The sequence below is a fragment of the Camelus ferus genome, chromosome 19, assembly GCF_009834535.1.
Source record: "Camelus ferus isolate YT-003-E chromosome 19, BCGSAC_Cfer_1.0, whole genome shotgun sequence".
In the NCBI taxonomy this organism is placed as follows: domain Eukaryota; kingdom Metazoa; phylum Chordata; class Mammalia; order Artiodactyla; family Camelidae; genus Camelus; species Camelus ferus.
In genome coordinates this window covers 16,547,425-16,562,441 of record NC_045714.1, presented here as the reverse complement: position 1 = coordinate 16,562,441, position 15,017 = coordinate 16,547,425, and the positions used below count along the sequence as shown (strand labels likewise).

The 15,017-nt window shown below is 58.2% G+C and overlaps 1 protein-coding gene and 1 long non-coding RNA gene across 4 annotated transcripts; one reads left to right on the top strand and one right to left on the bottom strand.

The window, feature by feature from the left end:
* Positions 1 to 1,090: 1,090 nt before the first annotated feature.
* LOC116657893 lies at positions 1,091 to 3,764 on the bottom strand. Its single transcript, XR_004313058.1, has 2 exons — positions 1,697 to 3,764; positions 1,091 to 1,573 (listed from the first exon to the last, which is right to left on the bottom strand). It is a non-coding gene; the product is annotated as an uncharacterized LOC116657893 (long non-coding RNA).
* A 2,510-nt stretch (positions 3,765 to 6,274) lies between these two features.
* Positions 6,275 to 14,766, top strand: GZF1 (GDNF inducible zinc finger protein 1). 3 transcript variants are annotated; one of them, XM_032461717.1, is made up of 6 exons: positions 6,275 to 6,584; positions 7,995 to 9,394; positions 10,449 to 10,543; positions 12,098 to 12,265; positions 12,653 to 12,810; positions 12,925 to 14,766. In XM_032461717.1, exons 2-6 carry the CDS (start codon positions 8,016 to 8,018, stop codon positions 13,273 to 13,275), a joined length of 2,151 nt encoding a protein of 716 aa, XP_032317608.1. In that variant the 5' UTR covers positions 6,275 to 6,584; positions 7,995 to 8,015; the 3' UTR covers positions 13,276 to 14,766. The 3 variants fall into 3 exon arrangements, with proteins under 3 accessions (XP_032317608.1, XP_032317607.1, XP_032317605.1); XM_032461716.1 differs by lacking the exon at positions 6,275 to 6,584 and adding an exon at positions 6,825 to 6,942; XM_032461714.1 differs by lacking the exon at positions 6,275 to 6,584 and adding an exon at positions 6,896 to 7,149.
* Positions 14,767 to 15,017: the final 251 nt, after the last annotated feature.

Sequence of the window (15,017 nt, the reverse complement as noted above, 5' to 3'; positions counted from 1 at the left end):
GGGTGAATGCAGGCCTTTCCCGTCTGCCAGTGAGTGCCAGGCGTCAGCAGGGCGCCCTTGAAGAGCTCATCAGACAGCACTTGATCTGTGGGTCGCTGCCTGGCGGACCGACCGCCCTGGTCTGCCCAGGGCTGGGGGTTCCTGGATGGGTTTTTAAAGCTAAGATCGAGAAAGGCCCAGGAAAACTGGGCGGTCACCCTACTTCAGCCCAGTTTATGCTGCAGACCAGTCGACTCTGGAAACAGGGAAGGAGGGGCGTGCGGACAGGACCACGAGTGCTGGGAGCAGGGGCACCAGGCTGTCCCACTGGGCCTGGTGGGAGGACGTGCCCCCAGCCATGTGGGACCCGCTGAGCACTTGAAATGTGGCTCCTGTGACTGGGTGCTGGGTTTATACGTCGTTCTAGCTAACTGAAGTCAGAACAGCCACAGGGGTCGCTGGTTCCTACTGTCGCGGCACAGAGATGAAGGAGGATGCTTGTCCGGAGCCTGGGAGCCACAGGGGACACCAGCGCCTTTTCAGCTGGAATGTGTCTCAGAAGCGAAAAGGTTGATGTGAAGTGCAGACCCCGATGCCCGTCGGGCTCCACGAAGGCGAGGCCGGAAAGACCCTGGTCCTCGACGCCCCAAGAGCGTCAGGGCCTCCCCCGCTTCTTCCCTGAAATGAGGCGCCACGTGGGCTTGCGGCTGCCCTGAAGCAAACGCGGGGGAGCTCAGACCCAGGCGTGAAGAGTGCCCCGGCCAGGCCGCCAAGGCCACGCTCTCTTGCTGTTGAGCTGCCACCTCCCACTCCCAGGCGGAAGGCGAGCCAGGTGGCCGCCCAGTCTCGTTCGCCCTGACTCGGCGCGAGCACTGTCCTCCAGCAGGCCCGGCGGGAGCGGAAAGGGTGAGGCTTCCCCTGCACCTCCCGCTTGAGCCTGAAGACGAACTGTTTCAGTTTCCCTAAGGAATGGTGTGCAGGTGAGTGTGTGCGCCTGCGTGTGTGCGCTCCCATGCCACGGGCCCAGCCAAGGCACTGTGGCCCCTCGGGTCCCCTCAGGTGTGCCCTACCCCAAACACTCCTCCATCACCCCCAACCAAATGCACAAGCCTGCACAAGTGGTGTTTTTATTCAGGATTTCAGAACCAGGGCCTTCTACATGGCAAAGCAAACAGGTGGGTCAGGGGGACCAATCGTGACGTCAGCAGTCCTGCTGCCGGGACTCAGGTGGCCCAGCAGCCCCACCCGCTGCCAGGAAAACCTGCAGACCACATGGAAGGCGCTCCCGCAACCCCACCGCCAGCCACCCTGCAACCTAGAGCGACCCTGCCAAACCTCCAGTCCACACGGTCAGACCAGGGAGCCTTCAGAGTGAAGGTATGCTGGGCGGCCTCCCGCTTCTGGGTGCTTGGAGGCTGGCAGTGGACTGCACTGACGTGGAATGAGCTGGAAGGCAGGCAGCGGGAAACCTGGCTCAGGGCCTTCTGCCTCACATCAGCGGGGGCTCCTCCACACAGCAGGGCGGCTTCTCATCCGTGCTGGGCGGTACACACTGGCCAGCTCGGCAGCCCTGCACGCTGGCTCACGGCGTTTCCTGAAACACAACAAAGAAGTCACACTCGCCTGGCCTGGATGAGGTGGCGGAAAAGCTTCCATCTCAGGACCCGGGGAGCTGCAAGCTCAGAGGGGAGCAGAACCGCAGGCCCCGGAGACTCACCCTGGTTCCAGACGTGCCCCAGGGACCCGCTGGAGCAGGACAACCACCTGGGCACTGGCAAGGGATGCAGGCTCTCAAACCAACTGTCCACGCGGTCCTGATGCCTAGTAAGGCTGGAGGGCTGCCGCTTTAGAGGAACAGCCTCCTCTTCTGTCGCTGGAAGACTGTGACATCGGAGGAGCATGCAGGTCAACCCCTGGGCGTTGCGGAGGCAGGAACTGGGCTCAGATTTCAGCCACTGCTCAGTGTCTCCAAGCCTCACGTTCCTCGTCTGCACAGTGGGAGGAGTATTACACCTGGGAAGCCTGAGTGCAGGGTCAGGACAGAGCCTGCTGCGTGAATCATGATCAACTCAAAACAGGAGGATCAACGTGCACCTTTCAAGCTTGGAATAGACCACATTCAGAAGCTTCTGCACACAGGACAAAGATAACGTCTGAACCAGGTAAGAGTCTATAGATCAGAAAGGCTTAGCAAAGTGGAGACTCGGGAAAGGATCCTAGCACACACACCGCAGAGGTGCACGTGGCCTCGCTACCGGACAGGGTGCTCGCCCAACCTCAGTTTTTAAAGGCATGTTACAAAGGACAACCACAGTAGATGTGGCAGTTTCCCTGAAGCCCCCCTTTGTTAACACATTTTCAAAGGACTGAACCCCTGCTCATCTCTGGGTAGACCTCCTAGTGGGTCTCGGGTAATCCTACTGCCCTTGCAAGAGCGAAGGTTCCAGGCTCGGGCACAGCAAACAGAACTGAAGAGCAGAGGGGAAAGGGAAGTTGGGTTCCAGGCGATTCTGATGCACTGTTGGACTAACCCCAACTCCAGGTCTCGAGTCAGCAACGCCCAGTAACGAGTTTGATGGGCCTTCCTGCAAACTGCGGTCAAAGTCATCTAACAGGTAGGAACCGCCACTTTGCATCATTCATAGTGATAGTGGACCAGAACATACTGCTGTACCCCACGCTGGCCAGGGTCCAGGAGAAGGAGCGTTCCTGCTCAGCTGTTCGGGGCGGTGACTGCACAAGCTCTTCTGAGAGCAAGTGACACAATTCAGGCCCTTATTGCTGTGGTTCCGTTTCTAGGGATACATACTTTGCAAGTGCAACTGCTTGTACGTAACCTTTATACAAAATGATTCATCACAGGGTCTTTGTGATAATAATCAAAGTACCCTAAAAGTCCATCAATGAGATTAAACAAGTTGTAATATTTCTAGAGTGGATTACTGTGCAGCCTTGAAAACGCCATGATATGATTGTGAAACAGTCTTCCAGATTCTTTGGTAGTCAGAAGAGTTCAAACTCTTTGTAGAATGTCAACAATAGTTGTCCCAAGCATCGAGAAAAACGTCCCAAGAACTTCTCAAGGTACTTTGCACTATTTCCAACCTCATTTTAGAGATGAAGAAATTAATTAGTGCTTTAAAAAAAAAGATTCCACACAGGCTTGGCTCTGTATGCACGACCTCCTGGAAGGACTGGCAAAAACGTAAGGATGGCTGTCCTTAGAGATTAGGTTCTCGATTTTTACTGAGGAGACAAGGTATTTGCTGCAACCATTTACTCGTAAACTTCATTTAAAAAAAAAAAAAAACCAAAAACACAGTCCACACAGATTTAAATCTTACTGTAGAATCAGAAATGTGTTTCTGCAGCCAGAAATAAAGGGCTTTCAAGGTGCGGGCATGGCGAGGAGTGACCTTCCTCCCCAGTCTCCAAGTAGATGCTTCTCTGAAACATACTGGAGCCTCCTCAAAACGGGTACGTTTTAAATATTAAAAGAACCACCAGCTACCCTTGTGGGAAGTTCGACCCGGGTAGTTTGCCCAGATTCCGGCAGGTGAAGGCCTGTGCCGGGCGCAAAGTCGTGGCTGGGCCCCAGCTGCCCTCAGACGCCGGTCTGACGGCCGGGGGCGCGAGCGGCGGCACCGCGCAGCCCCGGGCCCCGACCAGCCCGAACCAGCCCCGCGGCCACCAGCCCGAGGTCCGCACGCCAAAGTGCCCGCGCTTCCGACCCGCAAGCAAGGCGGCGGCATCATCATCCCGCGACCGCGCAGGACCAATCGGAGGACGGCGTGACCGCCAGTAGGCGTGAGCGCCTGAGGAGCCGGAAGGGGCGGGGACGTGGGGGGGGCGGGGCTGGGAGCTGCGCGCGCAGCTTCTGCGCTCCTGCCCCTGCAGTCTAGGACTTGCCGAAGGGTGGTCCTGGTGTGCGTCTATACGTTTGCTTGTAAATGCGATCATCTCCTGAGTAAAGAAGCATACCTTCTTTACTATCACATGGTGAGCATTTCCCCAGGAAATTTCACATTTTCCCAGCTTCACTGAAGTCTGTACTTGATGATTTGATAAATGTATATATTCTGAAGTGATCAAAAGTTTCATTAGACATTTTTAAAAACATCATTTTAATGACTGCACAGTAAACCAGTGCATTGGTATATTATAATTATTCAGTCATCTCCTTGTGGGCGAGTAGGTTTTCTTCAGTTTTTCACCAATGTATTACCTGAAAATTACTCATTCTTACTCAATTCTGTTACCGAAACTCACGTCTGGCTGCTCCCTGCTCAGAGCCAATACAAAGAGAGGCGCCTGTAAGTAGAAAGGAAAATTTGTTTTATTTCGGAGGCCGGCAGGGGGGTGGGGGTGGGCTTCTGTCCAAAGGCCCACTCCCCGCTGCCAATCAGTTGGCAAGAGTTTCAAAGGGGAGTTTCGGGGTGCACAGGTGGAGGGAGGGGGCTGCTTGCCGAACAGGACAGTCAGCGCCAACAATCCTGCTGAGATTGGTCGTGCGGTGTCTGACCAGCGTCTTCTTGATTAAGTACAGTTTATCTTCAGTTCCAGGGTCGGTTTGTTCCCACTTCTTTGAGGCCAGTTCTCCGAAGTGCAGCAGCTGATGTCATGGCTACAGCCTGGTCATCATGTACTTAGCTTTTCCCACCCGGTGGGGGTTTCAGTATCCACAGTGCCCAGGAGGGTGTGGAGGTGAGGTGGTCAGGCAGTAAAGGCTAGATCCCTGGGCTTCTGCAAGAGGCTGCCCCATCTGCCCCCAATACCTTAGAAACCACACTTCTCAGGGTTCACTTTTGGATTCGTACAAACCAGACATGGAACTTTTAGGATGCTATTTAATCGCACCTTCTGTGGTTCTTTTCTGATGTTTACCTGGTCTGACAGGAGATAGCGCCTCTGTTCTGTAGCTAGGAAGGCGTGTGGTCTGGGTAGAGGTCTCCTGTGGAGGTTCGAAGCTGGCTCTATCTTGCACTGTGTGACCTTGGATAAGTAGGCTAAACTTCCCGTGCCTCAGTTTCCTCATCTGTATAATGGGAGGGGGTGATAATACTACCACTTCAGAGTTCTGTGAGAAGTGACTACACCAGTAACAGAGGGTGGTGGCTCACCCTCTGTAACCATGAAGCACATTCTGTTCTTATTGAGACTTGGAACCAGAATGGGAAAGTTTGCAGGGAGGAGATGCGTTTGCAGGAGCAAGCTGAGAACCTGGATGGAGGGCAAGAGCCGTCCTTATACAGCAGAAAGAGTAAACTGTCAGCCCGTGCACCTGGGCATGAGCCCCGGTCTCCAGCAACTCAGATGGATTCTGGAAATCCTCCCGAGAAGGGGCATGACTGCAGGACCTACATCCAGGCAAAGCCGGAGGGAGAAATGGCCAACAGGTGTGTGAGGAGGGCAGGGCTGTTCAGGAACCATCAGAACTCAGTCATATTTTTTAGATGCAGCAGCAAAGTAGAGATTATGTGTAGGTTTGTACAAATCAGAAGCTAGAAAGTAGAGTGGGAAAGGTGGTGGAACTGCTTTGTCCTGTTTGGGCTTCACTGAAACCAGTGCTGACTCACTTCCCTGAGGCCACTGGCTTCTGTGCTGACCGCACCCAGAAAGGGCAGGTGGGCGCAGTGCCAGGTTCACTGGAGGTGGCAGGAAGGGCCCCTAGAACGTGCCCTACCCGGAGGAGGAGCTGGGCCTGGGCCAGCTGCCCTCTGCCACATGGCCTGCAGGCTCGCTGGCCCTAGGCTCCTTCCACCAATGACATCGTGTGTGTCAGGGCGAGGCCTTCTATTCTGTGATGGACTTGAGAACTTAACAGCCCTAAACACAGAAGCTGAAGGATGGTTAACTACAGTTATTTCCAATCACTCCGTTCTGGCTACTCCCTTCCTCTACTGCCCTGACCCAAGGGAAAAGAGGCTGCCCGAGGCCTCCTCGCTAGACCCTCACCCAGGCCCTGCTCCCCGGGACCAGGGCGCCGTTGGTTCACACAGCATCCCAGCCGTTTCCGGTGGATGCTTTACGGACCGTGTCAGAGACAGTAAGAAGGGCTGTTTTATACGACGACTGAGCAGAGGATCTGCCTCGTTTCTGGACCAGAAGATACGAGGGTGACAGGTCCGCGAGCCGCGAGTGTGCCTGGGTCTGCTGGACATCTGGGAGAAATGGGGACAAACGGACGCTCCGAGCTGCGATGTCAACCCTCCAGGCTGCGACGACGCGTTCCCAACTCGGACGCGACGCCTCAGCCGGTGCCCGGCGGTCACCGACGGCGCGCACACACCTGGAAACGGCGGCTCCAGCCCGAAGCTCGCAGGATCTCTGAGCACACACGGCTCCGGCTCCGCTCTTAACTGCCCGCTTGCCGCGTACCAACACCGCACCGCACCTGCTTCAGCTCAGCCCACCGCTGCCTGCGGCACGTGGCAGCGCCCCGCCCACCTCCGGGGCCGCCCCCTACTTCCGGGGACCCGCCTGCGCACTTCTGCCCCGCCGGCTCACTTCCGGGTGCCCGCCCCGCCCTCTCCCGGGGGCCGCCCACCCGCTGTCCTGCCCTCGGGTAGAGGCTGGGGAGGAGCCAGTACGTGACCGCGCGCCCGGTAGGTCACACGCCTTCCTGGTGGGGGCGCCCACCCTGCCCACCCCGCCACCCCGCCCCCTCCGCGTTGCGAGAGGCGCCGAGTCGGCGTCGCAGCTTTCCACGCAGGCGCAGACTTGGCTCGCTATGGGTGACGCAATTTGCGCAGTCGGTCGAACGCGCGGGCGGCAGCGTGCGACGGATCACGTAACTTCCCTGCCTCCGCAGTCGGACGTGTGCGCGCAGGACAGCCCACCGGCAGGGGGCGGGGCCAGGCTTGCAGCAACCAATCAGCGTCCCCCTCTCCGCGCCGTCCCGCCCCTGTCCGTCCGTCGGTCCCAGGGCCTGGTCCTCGGAAGCGCGGTGGTGACGGCCGGGTGGTGGGTGCGCGGCCCGCGGGGCGGGGGGCGCGGAGGGCCGGCGGCGGGCGCTGCCAGGGCTCCGATTCGGCCGGGAGGCCTCCGGGGAGTCGGGACGGGGCCAGGCCGGCCGGCGGGCGTGGGGAGAGGAGGCCACCTGCGGCCATTTCCCTGCCGGCCGCGGGCGCTGTCCTCCGGCCGGCGGCCTCTGAGGGGCTGGCCGCGCAGGTGAGGCCGGCCTCCGGGCCGCGGGCCGCGCGGGGGCGGGGCGGGGGGCGGGGCCGGCGGGCCTGGAGGAGGGGCAGGTGCGGGAGCGCCGCGGGGAGCGTCCGCGCCGGGTCCGGACCGGGCGGCGGGAGGGCGGCGCGGTGCGCGGGGACCCGGCCGCTCCCGTGACCTTGTCAGCGCGCCCGTGAAGCGGCGGGGCAGCCCCAGGACGGCCTGTCAGCCGCCCGCACGGAGCCGCCTGCCGTTCGGAGGGGCCCTGGTCTCCGCTCGGGGGACACGGGCCGCAGCGCGGCCCGGGGAACGGGGACCCCGGGTAGGAGGGGTTTCGGGGTTGGAAGTGGCCATGGATCCTGGGCTACTTTTCCAAGTTTTGTTCATGGAAAGAGGTATCTATTTAGTTGGCTGTTTTCAGACGCTGACGGCATCCTCTAAGGGTTGCTCTCAGACGGTGGCTGCCATGTATTTTGATTATTTGGTTTTCTGGTCAAAGTAGACATTTATTGTTGCCTATAAATTCTGTTAGTTTGGGGGCTTTGGAGCTATGAACAAACTAGAAAATGATCCAGATAAACAAATGACTCCTTTAATGTATTTCATTAATTTTAACTTTATCGCTGGTGGAAATCTCAGACTACGTTTTCATGCTCGTATCTTAGGAAAGTGCACCAGGGCTTCAGAAACGTGCTTAGTGGCATGTGATTTGAATCTGTGTATGAGAAAAGTTAGGTTTAGGTTATTAATCAGTGTAAATCCTCTGAAGAACTGAAGTAATCCTCAGAGAGTTTCTAATCCTTTTACTTCCATGGTTGCTCATGCACGAATAATTCTTGCTTTTGTTTTAAAAGCTATTTCTGGAAAGAAGAAACATGGAAAGTGGTGCGGTTCTGCTGGAATCCAAGTCCTCACCCTTTAACCTTCTGCGTGAGATGCACCAGCTCCGCCTTCTGGGTCACCTGTGCGACGTGACTGTCAGCGTGGAGTACCAGGGTGTCCGTGAGGAATTCATGGCCCACAAGGCAGTGCTGGCTGCCACCAGCAAGTTTTTTAAGGAAGTGTTCCTTAACGAGAAGACTGTGGATGGTGCCAGGACTAATGTCTACTTAGACGAAGTACAGGTTGCTGACTTTGCTTCTTTTCTTGAGTTTGTCTACACCGCAAAAGTGCAGGTGGAGGAAGACCGGGTGCCGCGAATGCTGGAGGTGGCCGACAGGCTGAAGTGCTTGGACTTGTCCGAAACTTGCTTTCAGTTGAAGAAACAAATGTTAGAGTCTGTACTTCTGGAGTTGCAGAATTTCTCGGAGTCTCAGGAGGCAGAAGGGAGCGGTGGCTCCCTGGTCGCTGCTGCCACCGTCCCTGACCCTCGGGAAGGGGTGGCTGTGGATGGCCCTCTCGCCAACGGCCTCGCAGGCTCCCCAGATCCCCCGAGCGAGAGAGTGAGCAGTGGCGTGCCGCCAGGCGCGTGCCCGAGGAAGCCCAAGGACAAGCCGGACAAGAGAAGAGAGGCCGCCAAGCCTCCCTACCCTAAGGTCAGGAGGGCGAGCGGGAGGCTGGCTGGGAGAAAGGTGTTTGTGGAAATCCCTAAAAAGAAGTATACCCGGAGGCTCCGCGAGCAGCAGAAGGGAGTGGAGGAGGCCGGGGGGGACCCCGGGTGCCCCCGAGACCCCAGCCCGGACACCGTGGCAACAGAGAAGGAGCCGGTGACCAAAGACGAGGACGGCAGTGCTGGGGCAGAGGCTGAGGGAGAGCTGCCGAGGGCGGGGCCCGGGGAGGAGGAGGAGGAAGAGGAGGAGGAGGAGGACGGGGCTTCGGCGGGGGCGAGGAGGAGCGGCTTCCAGTGCACCGTCTGCGAGAAGGCCTTCCTGTACGAGAAGAGCTTCCTGAAGCACGTGCGGCACCACCACGGCGTGGCCACCGAGGTGGTCCACCGCTGCGACACCTGCGGCCAGACCTTCGCCAACCGCTGCAACCTGCGGGGCCACCAGCGCCACGTGCACAGCAGTGAGCGCCACTTCCCCTGCGAGCTGTGCGGGAAGAAGTTCAAGCGGAAGAAGGACGTGAAGCGGCACGTGGTGCAGGTGCACGAGGGCGGCGGCGAGCGGCACCAGTGCCAGCAGTGCGGGAAGGGCCTGAGCTCCAAGACGGCACTGCGACTGCACGAGCGCACGCACACGGGTCACAAGCCCTACGGCTGCACCGAGTGCCAGGCCAGGTTCTCGCAGCCCTCGGCTCTGAAGACCCACATGAGGTAGGGCGGCCCGCGTCCCTGGAACGGGCTGGCGGGCCTGGCCAGTGTGGCCGCACTGCTGAGGGGCCCTCACTAGTCTGTTCGTGCTCCCAGTTGGGAGGCTGCTTTGAGACCCCTGGATTCTCTTTCCGGGCAGAGATGCCAGGAGGTGGATCCCTGGGCACAGGAAGTGTCGCCAGGCCCCACTGCTGGCCTCCTGCCGCCCCCTTGTCCCAACTCTTCACGTAGAACTCTGGCATGTGACCTGCTGGGTCGCGCGGTCTCATTGAGGACCTCAGTCAGGTGACACTTTTCTGGGCTTGGAGAGCACCTGCTGCCATTTAGTCTAAACTCCAGAATTAGAGCAGTGATCTCTGGTCCCTGATTTTTGAACATCCAGTTTTTAAATAAGTTCCCTTATGGTGATCAGTGTTTATGCCTGAAATGCAGACAGAACAGGTTTCTGCTCCAGACCTACCCTCAAACCTGGGCCAAGGCTGGTGGCGGGGTGGCCACCGTCCCGTTACTGCCATTGAACTGCCTGGCCCAGGAAGGGCTAAGTGAACCGTGGTGGCGGCCACTGCACTCACCTTGCCGTGAAGTGAGGTGCTGACGCAGGCGCCCTGGGGACCAGTGCAGCCAGCACGTTGGGAGCAGTTCTTTCTAGACGGCTTATGTCACTTGGGAGAGGATGGTAAACATTTTGATCACGTGGTGGTTTGTCAGCAATGGTCCCTAAGGGGTTTGTGGGAGATCAGTCTCAATGGGGAAGCTTTACAGACCTTATTTAGTGTCTTAAGCAGCGTGCAGAGGCGTGGTCCCTGTCCGCATGTGTCTGGCGACAGCCCGAACCACAAGACCGGCGTGGGTGGAGGCTCTGCGTCTGGTGGGGACATGGCAGTGTCGGCCTTGTGCAGAAGCGGACTCGGGGTGGCAGTCCTGGGCCTCTCACTTCCAGTCCTTCTCACTGGGGCGCCCGGGGTAAACCGGCTTCACGAGTGAAGGTGGAAAGTGTGTTATTACAAAGTGAGCTTTGAACTACATCTGAGTTACCGTCTGTACGTTGTGCTCTCAGGATTCACACAGGGGAGAAGCCTTTTGTCTGCGACGAGTGTGGCGCGAGATTCACTCAGAACCACATGCTGATTTATCACAAAAGGTGTCACACAGGTGAGTCCACGCACTCTGGGGCTGATGCCTTTCCTGGCTGTAGACAGGAAACTGCGGTGTACTGATCTCGCAGCTGGCATCGGCCCAGTGGTCTGGTCAGAGCAGTGATGTCGCCCTCCCACCTCGTGAGTGAGCATGAGTGAGCCAGTGCACGCGCCCGCTGCCATGGCCTTGCACACGGAGGCCCTGGGGTCCAGGGGTGCGGACGGGGCTGACTGACGGAGCCCGAGTCCCCGCGGGGCCTTTCTCAGAGACGTTGCTCAGAAGGTGGGGGAAGCTCTATGCTGTTACCCTCTTCTTGCTGTCTCTGGAAACAGCCTGACTCTCCAGCCCCAAGGAAGTGGGTCAGTAAGTGGGTAGGTGCCCTCCCTCCCGTCCACGACCAGGGCCGTCGGAGGAAGGTCTCCGAACGCGGAACAGCACCCGGGCTTGGATGGCGAGTTGGGAGGCGCACGACTAAGCACATGGTTAACCCCAGCCTTACTGAACACCTGCACGTGAAAGACGAGAAGAAACTAACTCGCTGCACGATGTGTTAAGGAGGTGGAATTACCTGCTTTTTCCGAATCTCTGTGGTAGAGTTGTGTCACGTGAGGGAGGCCACGTGGGCTGTCTTTGCTCTGATTCCGCACAGGGCTCCTGAGGCTCAGAGCCCTGTGCGCGGGAGCGGGAGTGCACACAGCCTAGCTGCCCTGTGCTGTGGCTGTCACACTAAGCCAGGTCCTCACCCCCTGCACGGAGGAGTTTTTCCTTCTAATTCTAAGCACTGTCACCTGAGCCTCGAGTTCAAACACGGGCGAGACAGACGAGCCAGTGATGTGAACTGAATGACCAGAGTGAGCAGACCCGGGCTCCTGTGGGAGACAAGCAGCCTGAGGCCACCACACTGAAGGGATAAGTTAGAGTCAGTTGTTTGATGAAAATGAAAATATACTTGGGTTTTATTACCGCTAGTGTGTTTGGACGATTGTGCAGTCGGGCCCCCCGACAGGAGTCTGACTGTGGGGCTCAGGGCCCAGACCACGCACCCTGGAAGGCGGGTGTCCCTCCTGGGCCCGGCCCCCCCGGCGGGCTGGGGGCTGCTGCTCAGGGCAGCCAGGCTTGTCCAGCGTGACTCCTGTCCCTCTGGGAGGAGCACCGTGAGGAGTCCAGCTCCTCCACCAGGCAAGCTGGAAAACTGGCTCTTGTCCAGAAGGGCTGAGTTTCTGGCACGAGCCAGGTGAAAGCGCCTGGCCTGGGGAGCGTCCTTGGGCTCTCCGCGGGTGCGTCACACCAGCTTTCAGCAAGCAGCAGGGGCTGGACGTGAACAAGTGTTAGTGTCTTATAATAGTTTATTTATTTTAACGGAGGGACCTGGGATCAAACCAGGTCCTCATGCACGCTAAGCACGTGCTCCGCAACCTCCTCCTTTTGATAATTTTAACTAGAAAATGTAGCCTGCTGCCCGCCAAGGCACCTCGTGGGGGTTCCTGTGGGGCTGGAGGTGAACCCGGTCTCCCCGCGTGCTCCAGCGCCTGCGTCATTACTGACTGCGTGTTTCCTCTCTTCCTGCAGGTGAAAGACCTTTTATGTGTGAGACGTGTGGCAAGAGTTTCGCTTCTAAGGAGTATTTAAAACACCACAATAGAATCCATACTGGGTCCAAACCCTTTAAATGTGAAGTTTGTTTCAGGACTTTTGCGCAGCGGAACTCACTTTACCAGCACATTAAAGTCCATACAGGTGAGGCTGGCAGTCGCCGAGGGGGCTGCGGGGCAGGAAGACACCCTGGAGGCGTTAGGTTTGCTAGAAAAGCACCCAGAGTTCACCTCTGTGTGTCCTGATGGCATTTACAATTCCTGGGTTTCTGGTGTCTGGCTCTGACAGACTGAAAGGATATGAACGTTGGAAGGTGGATGTGGGTGTGTGGCCATTAGGGGTGATGGTCTGTCTGGATCAGCGGACATGCACGTGCACGTCAGGGACTTGGGGCTTTACGTCCGGTCTGTGGAAGCCCGGAGCCGCCCCGCCGCGGTCGGCAGAGGCTGTGACCTCCCTGGCCAGCCTCGCCCTCCTCCAGGCCGGGTCCAGGCCGCAGGGGCAGCCGGTCGCTGTGTCTCTTCCGTCCAGGGGAGCGTCCCTACTGCTGCGACCAGTGCGGGAAGCAGTTCACGCAGCTCAACGCCCTCCAGCGGCACCACCGCATCCACACGGGGGAGAAGCCGTTCATGTGCAACGCGTGCGGACGGACGTTCACCGACAAGTCCACACTGCGGCGGCACACCTCGGTAAGCCGGGGGAGGCCGGTCCGCGATGAGGGCCTGGTGGCCGGGGGCCTGACGGGCGTCGGGGCCCGAGTGGCGGCGCTGCGGTCGGTGACTTGTGCTCTGTTTGGCCCGTAGGTCCATGATAGGAATACCCCATGGAAGTCTTTCCTTGTCATTGTAGATGGCTCCCCCAAGCAGGACGAGGGGCCCAAGGCCGAGCGGCCTGACGGAGAGCATGCGCCGCCCCCGCTCCCAGGCACGCTGCTGTCTTTCGCGGAAAATGGCCGCTTCCACAACCTGGCCGCCATCCAGGGCAGCACACCTGCCATGGCCGAGGACGGGCCTGCGGAGCCGGCCTGCAAGTCGGACACGGCCGGGGGCCCCCAGGCCGCACTGCTGGCCGCCGCCGTCGGCGGGCTCAGTGAGCTGACGCCCCAGCCGGACGCGGGGCCCGCCCAGCTGCGCGCTCTGACCGACGGGGAGTAGCGCTCAGCCTTGCCGGGTATGAGGGCTGGACCCGCGGTGACGTCGTGGCCAAGGAAGGAGCCGCAGGCCAAGCGGTGGGCAGGGACGGCTTAGGCGACCCTCCCGAGTTGTGCTGACGCGCACGCCTGTCGCACCGTCTCTGAAGCTTCCCCTTAGACGTCCTCACTGTGCGGTCTCTGTGACTTTGTCAATGAGGTGGCCGACGCAGTGACTTCGCTCAGTCCTGCTGTCATCACCCCGCTACCTGTTGTCCCGACGCCCACGACGCTCGCTAGCTGCTTGGCTACACCGCAGACACCGCACCCACCCGCTCCTGAAGCTGCCGCCACCCCCTGGCCTCTCCCTGCCGCAGGCTTCCGTGTGGCTTCACTTCGGGTGTGTTCCTACCACGCTGAAATAAAACTGGGGCTGCGCATTTTCAGCTGTTTCTTTCCTGTCAAATTGAAGCAAATCAGCTCTACTCGGGGGTCGGAGGGGATGACGCGCCCCTCCCCATGCCCGCTCCGCAGGCGCTGAGCCGCACCCTAGGCAGTGGCTGCTCACAGCATCTGTGGCTACAAGTGTCAGAAAATGGTGTTCGAAATGAAATGTGGCTGTTGGGTATCATTCCTAAAAATCTGATTAGGTAAAAGCTCTACCAAAGATTGTAGCAGGAAACAGCCTAGTTTTTGCAGAGGGGTGCGAAAAATTATGCGAGGGGCTTAAACACTTGAGTTACTTTGTTCCCGAGTAGCGCCGAGGTGGCTGCAACAAATCTAAAGACACAGGATGCTGGAATCTTGCTAGGTTTCTCTGACTTAATCTCTGCAATTTTGAGAAACCCAGACTGTCTCATTTTCACATCCAGGGCCTGACAGGCAAGTCCCAGGCCCCCATCTGTCCCCCTGGGAGCACGTGCGGATCTGCAGAAGGGACCAAAGGCTCGGCACACACTCCCCTGGGATCGTGCCTTACGTAACTTGCCTTACACGCGCCCGTCGTCCCAGGCTGGCCTCCTGCAGCCTGAGTCTCAGTCCCCTGGGAGGGCAGGTCGCGTGTGCAAAGTGCTTTGACTCACGGGACCCGGGAAACACGTTCACTTAGAAAAAGAATCCTTCTGTGTTCACTAGTTGTTTGTCTTTTATTTTAATTTATTAAACTTGCTGTGAAAACACTTCCATTTTCTGAGAAAGGTACTTTCTGCGTGAGTCCAAGGCAGTGACAGCCACAGAAACGCTGGGAGTGCCCGGGTCACGCTCGGGCCGGGTCACTGCACCTCCCAGGACAGCGCCTCCCAGTGGCGTCTGCAGAACAGAAAATAGCGACTCTCACGCTTTATTCTCGCAGAGAGCCAGCCTGCCTGGCTGACGTAAACTGTTCCATGGGGTGGACTCATCTTAACAAGAAATTTAAATAGATTATTTTGTTACCTACTGAAGAATTGTCTTTGTTTCTTTAGGAAGTCTACAAAAATTTAGTTTAATGTGTTAATAAATGTTTGTTTTGTAAAAAGTTTGTAAGTATTTCCATTATTACAATGTAGGTTTTGTAGAAAGATTCCCGATTGAAACCACTGCAGCCCCTGAGTCTCGGAGCCCAAGGACAGCCATCCCTCTGCAAACGGGCCGGTCCTCCAAGGCCATGGTCAGTCTGCAGCGCCGGGCTCCTCCAGCCACGTTCACGGCTCGGTCCTCTTCTGGGAGCAGAGGGCAGGGCTGCCCCCGAGAACAGGGAAATCCTGAAACCCTGCGGAGGACGCATCC

What these genes read in the sequence shown, in the direction of transcription:
- GZF1 (XM_032461717.1), top strand. Translation starts at nt 8,016, where the DNA reads ATGGAAAGTGGTGCGGTTCTGCTGGAATCCAAGTCCTCACCCTTTAAC. An exon ending in GCACATTAAAGTCCATACAG is followed by an intron (nt 12,266 to 12,652) that starts GTGAGGCTGGCA and finishes TCTTCCGTCCAG; the next exon opens with GGGAGCGTCCCTACTGCTGC. An exon ending in CACTGCGGCGGCACACCTCG is followed by an intron (nt 12,811 to 12,924) that starts GTAAGCCGGGGG and finishes TTTGGCCCGTAG; the next exon opens with GTCCATGATAGGAATACCCC.